The sequence below is a fragment of the Diceros bicornis genome, chromosome 26, assembly GCF_020826845.1.
Source record: "Diceros bicornis minor isolate mBicDic1 chromosome 26, mDicBic1.mat.cur, whole genome shotgun sequence".
Lineage (NCBI taxonomy): Eukaryota > Metazoa > Chordata > Mammalia > Perissodactyla > Rhinocerotidae > Diceros > Diceros bicornis.
In genome coordinates this window covers 3328857-3340960 of record NC_080765.1, presented here as the reverse complement: position 1 = coordinate 3340960, position 12104 = coordinate 3328857, and the positions used below count along the sequence as shown (strand labels likewise).

The window sequence follows — 12104 nt, the reverse complement described above, 5'->3', positions numbered from 1 at the left end:
AATGTTGTGCAGCTGTCACCACCATCTATCCCCATAACTCTTTCATCTTGTAAAACTGAAACTCCATACAGGCACACCTTGTTTTATTGTGCTTCACTTTATTGCGCTTCGCAGATACTGTGTTTTTTACAAGACCCACCACCAGCAAAAAGATTATGACTTGCTGAAGGCTCAGGTGATAGTTAGCATTTTTTAGTAATAAAGTAATTTTAAATTAAGGTATGTATATTGTTTTCTTAGACGTAATGCTATTGCACACTTAATAGATTACAGTATAGTGTAAACATAACTTTTATATGCACTGGGAAACAAAAAAACTCATGTTACTTGCTTTTTTGTGATATTCACTTTATTGCAGTAGTCTGGAACCAAACCCACAATAACTCTCAGGTCTGCCTGTACCTATTAAACAATAACTCCCTGTTCTCCCCTACCCCTAGCCCTGCACTCACCATTCTACTTTCTGTCTCTATGATTTTGACTACTCTAGGGACCTCATATAAGTGGATCACACAGTATTTGTGCTTTTGTTGACTGGCTTATGTCTTCAAGTTTCATCCACGTTGTAGCATGTGTCAGAATTTCCTTCCTTGTTAAGGTTGAATAATATTCCATTGTATATATATACACCATATACACCACATTTTTTTATCCATTCATCCAGTGATGGACATTTGGGTTGCTTCCATGTTTTAGCTATTTTGAACAATGCTGCTATGAAAATGGGTGTATAAATATCTCTTTGTCAAGGTCAATTCATTTGGGTATATACCCAGAAGTGGAATTGCTGGGTCATACAGTAATTCTATTTTTAATTTTTTGAGGAATCTCCATACTATTTTCCACAGTGGCTGTACCATTTTTTTATTCCCACCAACAGCACACAAGAGTTCCACTTTCTCCACATCCTTGCCAGTGCTTGTTGTTTTCTGTTTGTTTTTTTGTAGTAACCATCCTAATGGGTGTGAGGCGGTCTCTTACTGTAGTTTAAATTTGCATTTCCCTAATGATTAGTGATGTTGAGCAAATCTTTTCATGGGTTTATTGGCCATTTGTATATCTTCTTTGGAGAAATGTCTATTCAAATCTTTTGCCCATTTTTAAAATTTTTTTTTTAATTTAATTAATTTATTTTTTTCCCCCAAAGGTCCAGTAGATAGTTGTATGTCATAGCTGAACATCCTTCTAGTTGCTGTATGTGGGATGCGGCCTCAGCATGGCTGGAGAAGCAGTGCGTCGGTTCGCCCCCGGGATACGAACCAGGGCCGCCAGCAGCAGAGTGCGTTCACCTAACTGCTAAGCCACGGGGCCGGCCCTAAAATATTTTCATTTTTTTGTATTTTTCCTTTTTTTTGGTGAGGAAGATTGGCCCTCAGCTAACATCTTTTGCCAATCTTCCTCTTTTTGCTTGAGGAAGATGGTCCCTGAGCTAACATCTGTGCCAATCTTCCTCTGTTTTGCATGTGGGACGCCACCACCACATGACTTAATGAGCGGTGTGTAGGTCCACGCCTGGGATCCAAACCTGCAAACCCTGGGACCGCCGAAGCAGAGCACAGGAACTTAATCACTGGGCCAGCCTGCCCATTTTTTAATTGGGTTGTTTGTTTTTTGTTGTTGAGCTTTAGAAGTTCCTTATATATTCTTCATATTAACACCTGGATATATATCTGGATAGAAATCAGACATATGATTTGCAAATGTTTCCTCCCATTCTGTGGCTTGCCTTTTTACTCTGTTGATTGTGTCTTTTGATGCACAGAAGTTTTTAATTTTTTGTGTGTGTGTGTGAGGAAGATCAGCCTTGAGCTAACATCCGATGCCAATCCTCCTCTTTTTCGCTGAGGAAGACTGGCCCTGGGCTAACATCCATGCCCATCTTCTTCGACTTTATATGGGATGCCGCCACAATGGCTTGACAAGCAGTGCGTCAGTGCATGCCCGGGATCCGAACCTGTGAACCCTGGGCCGCCAAAGCGGAGTGCACGCCCTTAACCGCTGCACCACCAGGCCAGCCCCCAGAAGTTTTTAATTTTGATGTAGTTCAATTTATCTACTTTTTCTTTTATTGCTTGTGCTTTCAGAGTGATATCCAAGAAATCATTGCCAAATTCAATGTCATGAAGCTTTTCCCTTATGTTTTCTTCTAAGAGTTTTATAGTCTTAGCTCTTACACTTAGGTCTTCAATCCTTTTGAGTTAATTTTTGTACATGGTATAAGGTAAGGGTCCAACTTCATTCTTTTGCATGTGGATACCCAGTTTTCCTGACACTATTTGTTGAAAACATTGTCCTTTCTCCATTGAATGGTTTTGGCACCCTCATTGAAACCACTTGATCATATATGTCAGGGTTTATTTCTGGGCTGTCTATTCTGTTCCATTGGTTTAAATGTCTGTCTTTATGTCAGTACCATACCGTATAGTTTTGTAATAACTTCAAAGGTTTGAAATCGGGAAGTGTGAGAATTCCAACTTTGTTCTTCTTTTTTCAAGATTGTTTTGGCTATTAGGGGATTTCTTGAGATTCCATTTGAATTTTAGGATGGGTTTTTCTATTTCTGCAAAAAATGCTGTTAGGATTTTGATAGAGATTGCATTAAATCTATAGATCACTTTGGGTAGTATTGACATCTTAACAATATTGTCTTTCAATCCCTGTCCATGGGATGTCTTTCCATTTATTTATGCCTTCTTTAATTTATTTCAGCAACATTTTGTAGTTTTCAGGGTATAAGTCTTTCACCTCCTTGGTTAACTTTGTTCCTAAGCATTCATTTTGATGCTATTGTAAATGGAATTTTCTTAATTTCTTTTTCAGATTGTTCATTGTTAGTGTGTAGATTACGCAATGGATTTTGAGTATTGATTTTGTATCTTCAACTTTGCTGAATTCATTTATTAGTTCTAACTAATAACTAATAGTTTTTTTGGTGTAATCTTTAAGGTTTTCTACTTATAAGATCCTGTCATCTGCAAACAGATAATTTTACTTCTTCCTTTCCAATTTGGATATCTTCTTCTTCTTCTTCTTCTTCTCCTCCTCCTCCTCCTCCTCCCCCTCCTCCTCCTCCTCCTCCCCCTCCTCCTCCCCCTCCCCCTCCCCCTCCCCCTCCTCCTCCTCCTCCTTCTTCTTTCTTCTTTCTTCTTTCTTCTTCTTTTTGCCTAATTGCTCCAGCTAGGACTTCTAGTACAGTGTTGAACAGAAGTGGTGAGAGTGGGCATCCTTGCCTTGTTCCTGATCTTAGAGGGAAAGCTTTCAGTCTTTCACCACTGAGTGTGATGTCACCTGTGGGCTTTAATAGATGACCTTTATTATTTTGAGACAGTTTCCTCCTATTCCTTGTTGAGGCACCACTTTTGCCTTTTCCTTTTTCCTCTGTCCTCCATCCAGATAAAGACTAGCCTGTCACCTTGCTTCATGTAATAACCCTTCCTACATTTTAGGATAGATGCCTGAAAGAAGGGAGCTTTGATCTTCCTTCTTCAGAGAATTTGCCTACAGTTCTCTTCCTCTTTCCATTAATTTATCCACTCACAACACAATCCTTTGTGGAGGCTGCACTGCGTGCCAGGCATAGGCATGGTGCCTTCCTGCCCTTGGGAGGTTTCAGATATGTTGTCTCAGTCCTCACAGGAGCCGTCTGACATAAGGATTTCTGTCTCCGTAATCAGAAGCAGAGGTGCAGAGCCACTTGCCCAAGAAAGAGCCAGTTCTGAGGACTCCTTGCCCTAATGTATTAACCCCGGGCTGCTGCTGTTTCTGTGTTCAGCCCTTAAGCCATGTTGCTGGCTCCTGGACGAGTGCCTCCTGTCCCTCCTGAGCTGGCTCTGATCCTGGCGGAAAGGACTCAGTGCAATCCTGAAGGCTGCTTTCTCTTCTTGGGTTCACAGAGGTCCTGGGCCTACGTCAAGAAGTGCAAAAACAACATGCGTCCAAATCAGGGCTTGGTGACTCAGCTGTTGGAGTGGGAGAAGATAGTCCTCGGAGACGTCGTCACAGACATCTTGGAGCCACTCTACTGAGCTTCTCTGTGGCCCAGCTATGAGTCCTGAAGAACCCTGCCTGGGGGCTTCTTGTGGGTAGTGGGCCAGGGTGTGTAACCAGATTGATGTGGAAGGAGGAGGCCTTTGCTGCCTGGAGCCTCATGTCAGCCTCCTGCAGTGGTTCTTCCCAGGCTACTCGTTGACCCCACATAGCAGGTGCACTCTGTTCAGACTCAGGGAGAACCCCATCCCTGGGGCATCCTGGACCACCCCTACCGTACAACTAAGGCTGCCTCTGGAAGGCTGCCAGAGCAGCTGCCCCCCATGACTTGGAGGCTTCCTGGGCAGAGCTTCAGGGGTTCCCACTGCCTTGTGTTGGTCCACAGGGGGTGTCACAATGCCCACCGATGAGCGGAGATCCCCCAGCCCCAGAGATGCCAGGCCCAGCCTAGGCCCAGGCCCTAGGCTCCACAGCTCTGAGAGGCTCCTGGCACAAGGGCACAGCCTTGCCTCATGCCCAGTTCCAGCGCTCCCCACCACTCCGTCGGCTGATCACTTGTGCAGATCCTTTCCTTGCTCCCCACTCATTTCTGCCTGGCTATGTTCACCAAGAAGAGATTCCCTCCCCTCCCATCTGCCACACCCAGATTTCTAGAAATTCCTCAGGTCTTAAATGGAGTTTACTGATGGGGAATTTAGGATGTCCATCCCTGTTCATTCAGCAGACATTCCGTGTCGCCTGGGTGGAGCTGGGGACAAAGAAATGAACACCACTTCATCTCTTCGGACTCTTTCCTAGAGGGTTGGAGGAACCCCTTCTCCCCCCTACTCCCCCAATGGAAGCCCAAGCCCTCAAGGAGTGGGGTTTTGCCAGAGGTGTAAGGGCTTTAGTCAGGGGCTGAGCTGGGACAGAGCCTGGGTTGGCCGCAGAGCAACCGCTGTCGGTTAGGGACCTCTTGGTAGGAAGGGCGGAGCCATTGGGAAGTTTTCGTCAGGGACATGGTGGGGATTAGCCTTGTGTTTTAGGAAGGGCAGTCTGGTGGCTGTGTGAAGGGACAGTAGCGGTGAGCCGGTAGGCAGGGAAACAGTAAGGAGGCGGTCGTAAAAATCCAGGCGAGAGAAGAGCCTTGGAATCCCCTCCCCGCAGACGCGCCGCTTCCCAAGGACGAAAGTGTTTGAGGCAGGTGTCACCTCCCTGGGCCTTGGTTTACTTCCAGCCTGACAGGCAAGGGCACCGCCGGCTGCACCACGCGGTTGGCGCGACCCGCGGAGCCCGGCGACGGGCCACCGCCGCCCCAGCCCCAGCCCAGGCGGGGAGTAGCCTGCCAGCGGCGCTCGGCACACGTGGCCCCGCCCCGGGCCCGCCCCGGGCCCGGATTGGCTCAGGCGGGGGGCGGGACCAGCGCGCTCGCTGCTCGAGGCCTTTTCCTACTGGTGGTCGCGGCGGCGCGAGCCCGGAAGCGGACGGGGGTGGCGGCGGGGGCGGGGGGCGTCTCGGGCCGCGGGGGTTGCGGCGCTGTCCTCCGCTCGCGGCGCGTCCGTCGCGTGGCCTGGCAGCCATGCATCCCCCGCCCCCGGGCCCGCTGGGCGACTGCCTGCGGGACTGGGAGGAGCTGCAGCAGGACTTCCAGAGCATCCAGGTGAGCGCCAATGCGGGCGCCCATTGGCCCCGAGCCTCGTCTCTCTAGTTCGAGGTCAAGGGTCGGGTAGTACCAGGTCAGGCAGCGGGGAGCTGGGGGTCAGGGTTCGGAGGCCCTGGCGTCGCTCCCCAGGGCGGCGAGGCCCCGTGTCCCGGCGTCCCCGGCTGGACCCTCCTCTCGGCCCCAAATGAGTGTCCGGCGGCGGCACCGTTTGCCCGCGACCCTGGCGAGACCCCACTGCGCCGGGCGGACCCGGTACTCCCGCCAGGGCCTCGGAGAGAGGCCCGACCCCGTCCCCTCCCGGGAGAGTGGCCGCCTGAGTCAGAGCCGGCCTGGCCCAGTCTTGGGTCAGTCCCTCAGCCAACGTGCGTGCCGTGGGCGCCGATCGGCAGGAGGCTCGAGCAGCGCGGTCCCCGCCCTCGGGCAGTGGTCTGGGCTGAGGGTCTGGGCTGAGGGCGGTCTGGGGAAGTGGTGTTGAGGTGAAGACCCGGGCCTGGATGGGGGCCGGGCCGATCCGGAGTGAAGGACAGCGCCCACGAAGACAGGACCATGTGGCTGCTGCACAGAGAGTGAGGAGTGAAGTGGGTGGTCCAGACCCTGCAAGGACCTCAGGGGCCTCGCCCAGATTGGGATCTTTCTAAGGCCAGTGGGAAGCCACGGGAGGATTGTCTGCACCTGACTTGTATGGGCCACTGTGTTGTTCTGTGGAGGAGGCCAGGGAGGAGGAGGCTGCTGGCAGCCCAGCCACGGGAGAGAGTGGGGAGAGAGTGGTGGCTCGAGTCGGCAGAGGTGGCACATGCTGGGTTCTGAGTGGGTGTGGTGGCCCCTCCTGGGCATGAGAAACAAGACCCAGGCAGGGTAGAGCCCCGGCCAGCTGGGCACTTGATCAGGCCTTTGCTTCTCCTGGACTGGTTCCAGCCCCTTTCTGTCCGCATGGAAGCCTAGCTGCCCCCTGGCCTGGCCAAGCCTGCTGCCGTTGGTGCTGTTCCCAGAGTCCTTAGCAGAGCGGACCTCCTGGCCTGGCCACCACTGTCCTGGCGTTGGCCCCTGCTTCACCCTCCTCACGCTGCCCCTTGCCCAATCTCCAGGCTCCTCCTTTTCAAGACTCACCCACCAGGGCAAAGTGCTCTGGGAAGCCTTGGGCCAAAGGTGCTGGGGGAGGGGTGAGGGGCTAGTCTTATAGTAGGAAGTCCAAGGGCTGAAGCTTGATGACCTTTAACCTGGGAGCAAGATGCTGGGAGTACCAGAACAGAAGGCATCAGACAACCCCAGCTCCCCGTGCACGTGCAGGCTTGATGGGCAGGAGGATCTGAAAGGGCTGGGGGTATCTTCAGACAGCCTGCTTGTTCTGGAAGGTAGACCTGTGGGCCTAGAGTCCAGACTCGGGGTAGGATGGAGTGGGTGGGAACTACTAGTAGACGGGCTGAGACTGAGAAAACTTTCAGGGAACTAGCCTGTTTCTGGGAGAGGGGTGCTGTGGGGGCTTCTGGGCTTGCAGGAAGAACCTCATCTCCTTGCCTGCCTTGGGGAGAGGGCAACCTCAGGGAGGTCCCTGGGCTGGCACAGCTGGCTGCCTCCTTTCCTGCTCAGACCCTCCCAAGGAACCATGGGGGAATCCATGCCCCCTCCTGCCCAGCAGGCTCTGGCTCAGGGGCTTCCCAGTCAACCCAAGCCTTCTCCCTACCTGTCCCCAGGAGACCCACCGGCTGTATCGCCTGAAGTTGGAGGAGCTGACCAAACTGCAGAACAATTGTACCAGCTCCATCACTCGACAGAAGAAGCGGCTCCAGGAGCTGGCCCTCGTCCTGAAAAAGTTAGGACCACCCCCCACAAGCTCCCCCATGCCTCCCCATGCCCCCCTGGCCTTGGGCTGGGGTAGGTGGCTGGCCTGGTGGGGTGGAGGGCTGGTGCTGACTCCTGGAGTGTCCCTGGGCATGGTTTCTCCCCTCTCTGGGCCCGGTTTGCCCTCCTACCCTGCAGGTGTCTGGCGTGATACCTAGGGCCTCCTGCTTTGACTCTGGCTTCTGGGGCCCCACCTGCAGATGCAAACCCTCCCTCCCATCGGGGCCAGAGGAGGCTGCACAGGAGCTGGAGAACCAGATCAAGGAGCGCCAAGGACTCTTCTTCGATATGGAGGCCTATTTGCCCAAGAAGAATGGGTGAGACCCCTCCCCCGAGCTCAGTTCACAGCCACTCCTGGGAGAGAGGCCTGAAGCCCTGTCTTCCTCTGCTTGGTCATTCAGTCAGCAAAGTTCCCTGGACCCACTGTGGGCTGGGCACTCGAGCATAGCCCCACGTCAGGGGAGACAGCCCATGTGACAGTGATGGCTCACCACAATGAATGCTTTGTGGGGGAATACAGGGACTGGGGGAGCACAGTGAGGCTCCTAACCCGGCCCGGGAGGTCAGAGCGAGCCTCCTGGAGTAGGTGATGCCTGAGCTAAGTCGTAAAGGATAAAGGAGTGAGCCAGGCAGAGATAGGAAGGCGGTAACGACAGGTGTGGTGGCCAGAACTCAGGGTAGGAGGTGAGAGGTCACGATACGATCAGAGGGGGAGACAGGCTGCAGAGCTTGTCTTGGCCCAGTAGGCAGGGGAGAGTGATGGGTGAAATATGTACTTAGGTCAGCTGTAGTCACCCAGGAGGATGGGCAGGGGACAGTGCAGAACCCTGGGCTGAGCAAAAAACATCCAGCAGAGACTGTAGGCAGCAAGACAACAGAGAGAGAGCATGTCCCAGAAGGCAAGGAAGGAAGGAGTGGTCAGTAGCCTCAGATCAGATGGCCCAGGGGGGTCAAATGCTATAAGGAAGGGGAAATATTTCCTGGAAGTTGGGGTGACCTTGGAGAGAACTGCTTCCCAGGGTGGTGTGGGTGGAAGTTGATATTGAGGATGACAGGAGAGCTGAGCAGAGAGCCAGCCAAGTTTAGGCCACTCTTCAGAAGCTTGGCTGTGAGTAGAAACAGAAACTGGTAACTAGAAACTGGTCATTAGAACTTGGCATGAGGGTCGAGGGGCAGCTTTTGCTTGGGTGGATGTGTAACTTTATTTGTACATAGGAAAGACTTGGGCATATCTACTGGTGAGCGGGGGGCGGGGACACAACAGAGGGGAGAGACCCAGGAGAGGGGTGCTAAGCCATGGAGGGAAGTGCCTGGGGAGATGGGAAGGGCTGGGCTGGGCCCTTCCTATTTGTGATGGGAAGTGTGCAGAGGAGGCGGCAGCAGGCAGGGAAGATGTCGGCTGCCAGGAGGGAGACAGGATGGAGGGTTTGGGGGAGAGGGTTTGACGGGGCTACCGCTGAGATTGGGAGAGGGAGCCGGTGGTGATGTGGAGAGGCAGCCTGGCAGGCTAGCTGGAGTCCCGCTGTGCCCCTTAATCTCTTCGCAGCCTTGGGCAAGTCCCTTAACCACTCTGAGCCTGTCCATATGGCTTGAGTGTGAACAAGAGCCCCTCTATGGGTGCAGCTGCCTAGTACACGCCTGACTTTCTGGTTACCTCTCGGAGTTTCTCTGGAGGAGAAGGAGGACGAGCTTCATTGGTGGGTGTGATGGCAGTGCAAGGAGCTGGGAGTCACAGAGTTGGCAAGAAAGCAGTTGACATGTGAAGGAAGGCGTGGGGATTCGGCTGGCTCGGGAAAGGAGACCAGGGTCCGGAGGGCCTGGGAGCCTCAGTGAGGGGGAGGGTCCGTGGTGAAATGGGGGCTGGGTGGGAGGTGGGCACGCAGGGTCAGAATACAACCAGTTTCCGAGGAAGCCGTTCTGGGTTGGGAGGAGGTCCTAGGGTGGCCATGGGTGTGGGTTGCTACAGTGAACTCAGGTTCTCGAAGTAGCAGGAACTGTGGGGTAGGTGAGAGATGGTGATCACACACATGGGTGTTGGGTCCACTGCCCAGGCGATCTGAGATGTGGGCATGGCTTCCAGTGGGGGGAGAGCCAGGCTGGCCTTGAGGCCCCGAGGTGGGAGGGCTTGGGGGAAGAGGAGGGAGGGAGGGGTGTCAGTTTACCCTGGAGCAGGCAGGGAGAAAGGCTGAGCATGTGTTTCCCATGTAGTTGGTCTGCACATCTCCAAGGTCAGAACCCTAAGCCAAGGCCATGGGAAGGCTGGGTGGGATGGTGACCAGAGCTGGGCTGGCCCACCTGGGGGCTCTGTGCCCTTTGGCTTCCTTCTGTTGGGGCCTCTCCTCACCTGGTCTCCCCCACTCCCTCTAGGTTGTACCTGAGCCTGGTTCTAGGCAACGTCAACGTGACCCTCCTGAGCAAGCAGGCTAAGTAATTTGTAGTTGTGGGCTGGGTCTCAACCCTGCTCTCCACCCTCCTGGGTCCCTTCCATTCTGCCCCAGCTTCCCTGCTAAGCCTTGGGGTTCAGGGGCTGCTCCCCCGTGCTGGCCCTGTGCCAGCCACAGACGTGTGTCCAGAGCAGGAGCCTCCCTCTTTGGGCAGAGGCGAGGGTAGGCCCCGCCAGCATCCCAGCCTGTCCCACGAGTGTGTGCCCACCCCAGGTTTGCCTACAAAGACGAGTATGAGAAGTTCAAGCTCTACCTCACCATCATCCTCATCCTCATCTCCTTCACCTGCCGCTTCCTCCTCAACTCCAGGTGGGTGTCCTGCTGCTCAGGGCTGGACCCTGCAACCTCTCCAGGCTCTGGCATCAACTCTCTGTACCCCTCCCCAGGGTGACAGACGCTGCCTTCAACTTCCTTCTGGTCTGGTATTACTGCACCCTGACCATCCGAGAGAGCATCCTCATCAACAATGGCTCCCGGTGGGTGAGGGCGGGGCCTGACCCCAGCTCCTGAGGAGGGTGGGGGGCACTGGAGCTACCCTAGAAAGTTGAGGGGCTGCCGTGGCCCTCTGAGGAGGAGGAGCTGGGCTGCGGTTCTGGGTTCTTCCCACCTTAGCCCCACTCCCTGTCCCCAAGCACTGATCCTGGGGGCTGACGGGACAGGAATGACAGTGGCTTCCTGATACAGGATCAAAGGCTGGTGGGTTTTCCATCATTACGTGTCCACGTTCCTGTCAGGAGTCATGTTGACATGGTGAGTGGCCCCACCTGGCTCCCAGGGCCCCTGTGAGGGGAGCTGGGACAGGGAGATGGCATCCCTGAGCTCCCCACATTCCCCTCTGCTTTCTGCCTTAGGCCTGACGGCCTCATGTACCAGAAGTTCCGGAACCAGTTTCTGTCCTTCTCCATGTACCAGAGTGAGTGTCTCAGGGGTCCCTGCTCAGCTCAGGACTCGCCCGTGGGGAGGTGGGGGGAAAGGACTCCGGGCTCCAGCCCAGTCCTGATGCCCCGCCCCCAGGTTTTGTGCAGTTCCTCCAGTATTACTACCAGAGTGGCTGTCTGTACCGCCTGCGGGCCTTGGGCGAGAGGCACACCATGGACCTCACCGTGGGTGAGTTGGCACGGCGGCCCCTCTGGAATCCTGCCGAGGACGCTGGGAAGGCGGAAGTTCTTTCCTCTTGACTTGGGTCTGAGTGATGGTGTCGTCTCTGTCCTTGGTTATTCTGTGCCCTGCCCCTTCTCCCCCGCAGAGGGCTTCCAGTCCTGGATGTGGCGGGGCCTCACCTTCCTGCTGCCCTTTCTTTTCTTTGGACATGTAAGTGTATCTGTGTGTGTCCCCGTCCATCTGGCTGTGCCTCCTCTGCTCTGGCTCGAGTAGCGACTGCGTTCTACTCTGTAAATCCCTCCTTCCTCCCAGTTCTGGCAGCTTTTTAACGCGCTGACGTTGTTCAGCCTGGCCCGGGACCCTGCGTGCAAGGAGTGGCAGGTGAGCTGGGGGCCCTGGGAAGGAAGCTGGGAGGGCCAGGGCCTGGCCTTCGTCCTAACCCCGATTCCTTCCACAGGTGCTCATGTGTGGCCTCCCCTTCCTCCTCCTCTTCCTTGGCAATTTCTTCACCACCCTGCGGGTTGTGCACCAGAAGTTCCACAGTCAGCGGCATGGGAGCAAGAAGGAGTGAGGCTGGGCCTTCCCCTGCCTGCAGGCACGGCTCCTTACAGCACCCCTGGCCTAGAAGGGGCTTCTGTACCCCACGTGTTGAGGGAGTGGGGGATCCCCTCGTCCTGGTCTCTTCTGCTCTCCCCTGGGTTTTGTGGGCTCTGTGGGCCCCTAAGGCTATGCTGGGGAAGAAGACCTGGGCCTGGGTCCCAGCCCTGCTGGGGGCCAGCCGCCTCAATAAATGGAGAGGCACAAAGGTGGCTTGAGGTGTGTTCTGAGGGTACGGCAGGGGCTGTGCCACCACGGGTTCTTGGGGCTCCTGAGCTGTTTGTTAGTCTCTCTGGGGTCTAAGTAGACCCAGGTGGGGCCGGCCCCGTGGCTTAGCGGTTAAGTGCGTGCGCTCCGCTGCTGGCGGCCTGGGTTCAGATCCCGGGCGCGCACCGACGCACTGCTTGTCCGGCCATGCTGAGGCCGCGTCCCACATACAGCAACTAGAAGGATGTGCAGCTATGACATACAGCTATCTATCTACTGGGGCTTTG

The 12104-nt window shown here is 54.7% G+C and overlaps 2 protein-coding genes across 2 annotated transcripts in view; both read left to right on the top strand.

Moving 5' to 3' along the window:
- STYXL1 (serine/threonine/tyrosine interacting like 1) overlaps positions 1-4270 on the top strand; it is a 62658-nt gene extending 58388 nt beyond the window's left edge. Inside the window, exon 9 of the mRNA XM_058569026.1 lies at positions 3894-4270. Within this exon, the coding sequence (XP_058425009.1) occupies positions 3894-4025 (132 nt within the window). The 3' untranslated portion in view covers positions 4026-4270. The remainder of the gene's footprint in view (positions 1-3893) is intronic.
- A 1225-nt stretch (positions 4271-5495) lies between these two features.
- TMEM120A (transmembrane protein 120A) lies at positions 5496-11849 on the top strand. The gene is made up of 12 exons (XM_058569024.1): positions 5496-5626; positions 7321-7439; positions 7669-7785; positions 9836-9895; positions 10126-10221; positions 10299-10388; positions 10597-10662; positions 10764-10825; positions 10927-11019; positions 11159-11223; positions 11326-11394; positions 11471-11849. Exons 1-12 carry the CDS (start codon positions 5546-5548, stop codon positions 11582-11584), a joined length of 1032 nt encoding a protein of 343 aa, XP_058425007.1. The 5' UTR covers positions 5496-5545; the 3' UTR covers positions 11585-11849.
- Positions 11850-12104: the final 255 nt, after the last annotated feature.

Coding starts and splice junctions, on each gene's coding strand:
- TMEM120A (XM_058569024.1), top strand. CDS start 5,546: ATGCATCCCCCGCCCCCGGGCCCGCTGGGCGACTGCCTGCGGGACTGG. Junction 10,663..10,763: donor TCAGGAGTCATGTTGACATG/GTGAGTGGCCCC, acceptor TTTCTGCCTTAG/GCCTGACGGCCTCATGTACC. Junction 11,020..11,158: donor CACCATGGACCTCACCGTGG/GTGAGTTGGCAC, acceptor TCTCCCCCGCAG/AGGGCTTCCAGTCCTGGATG.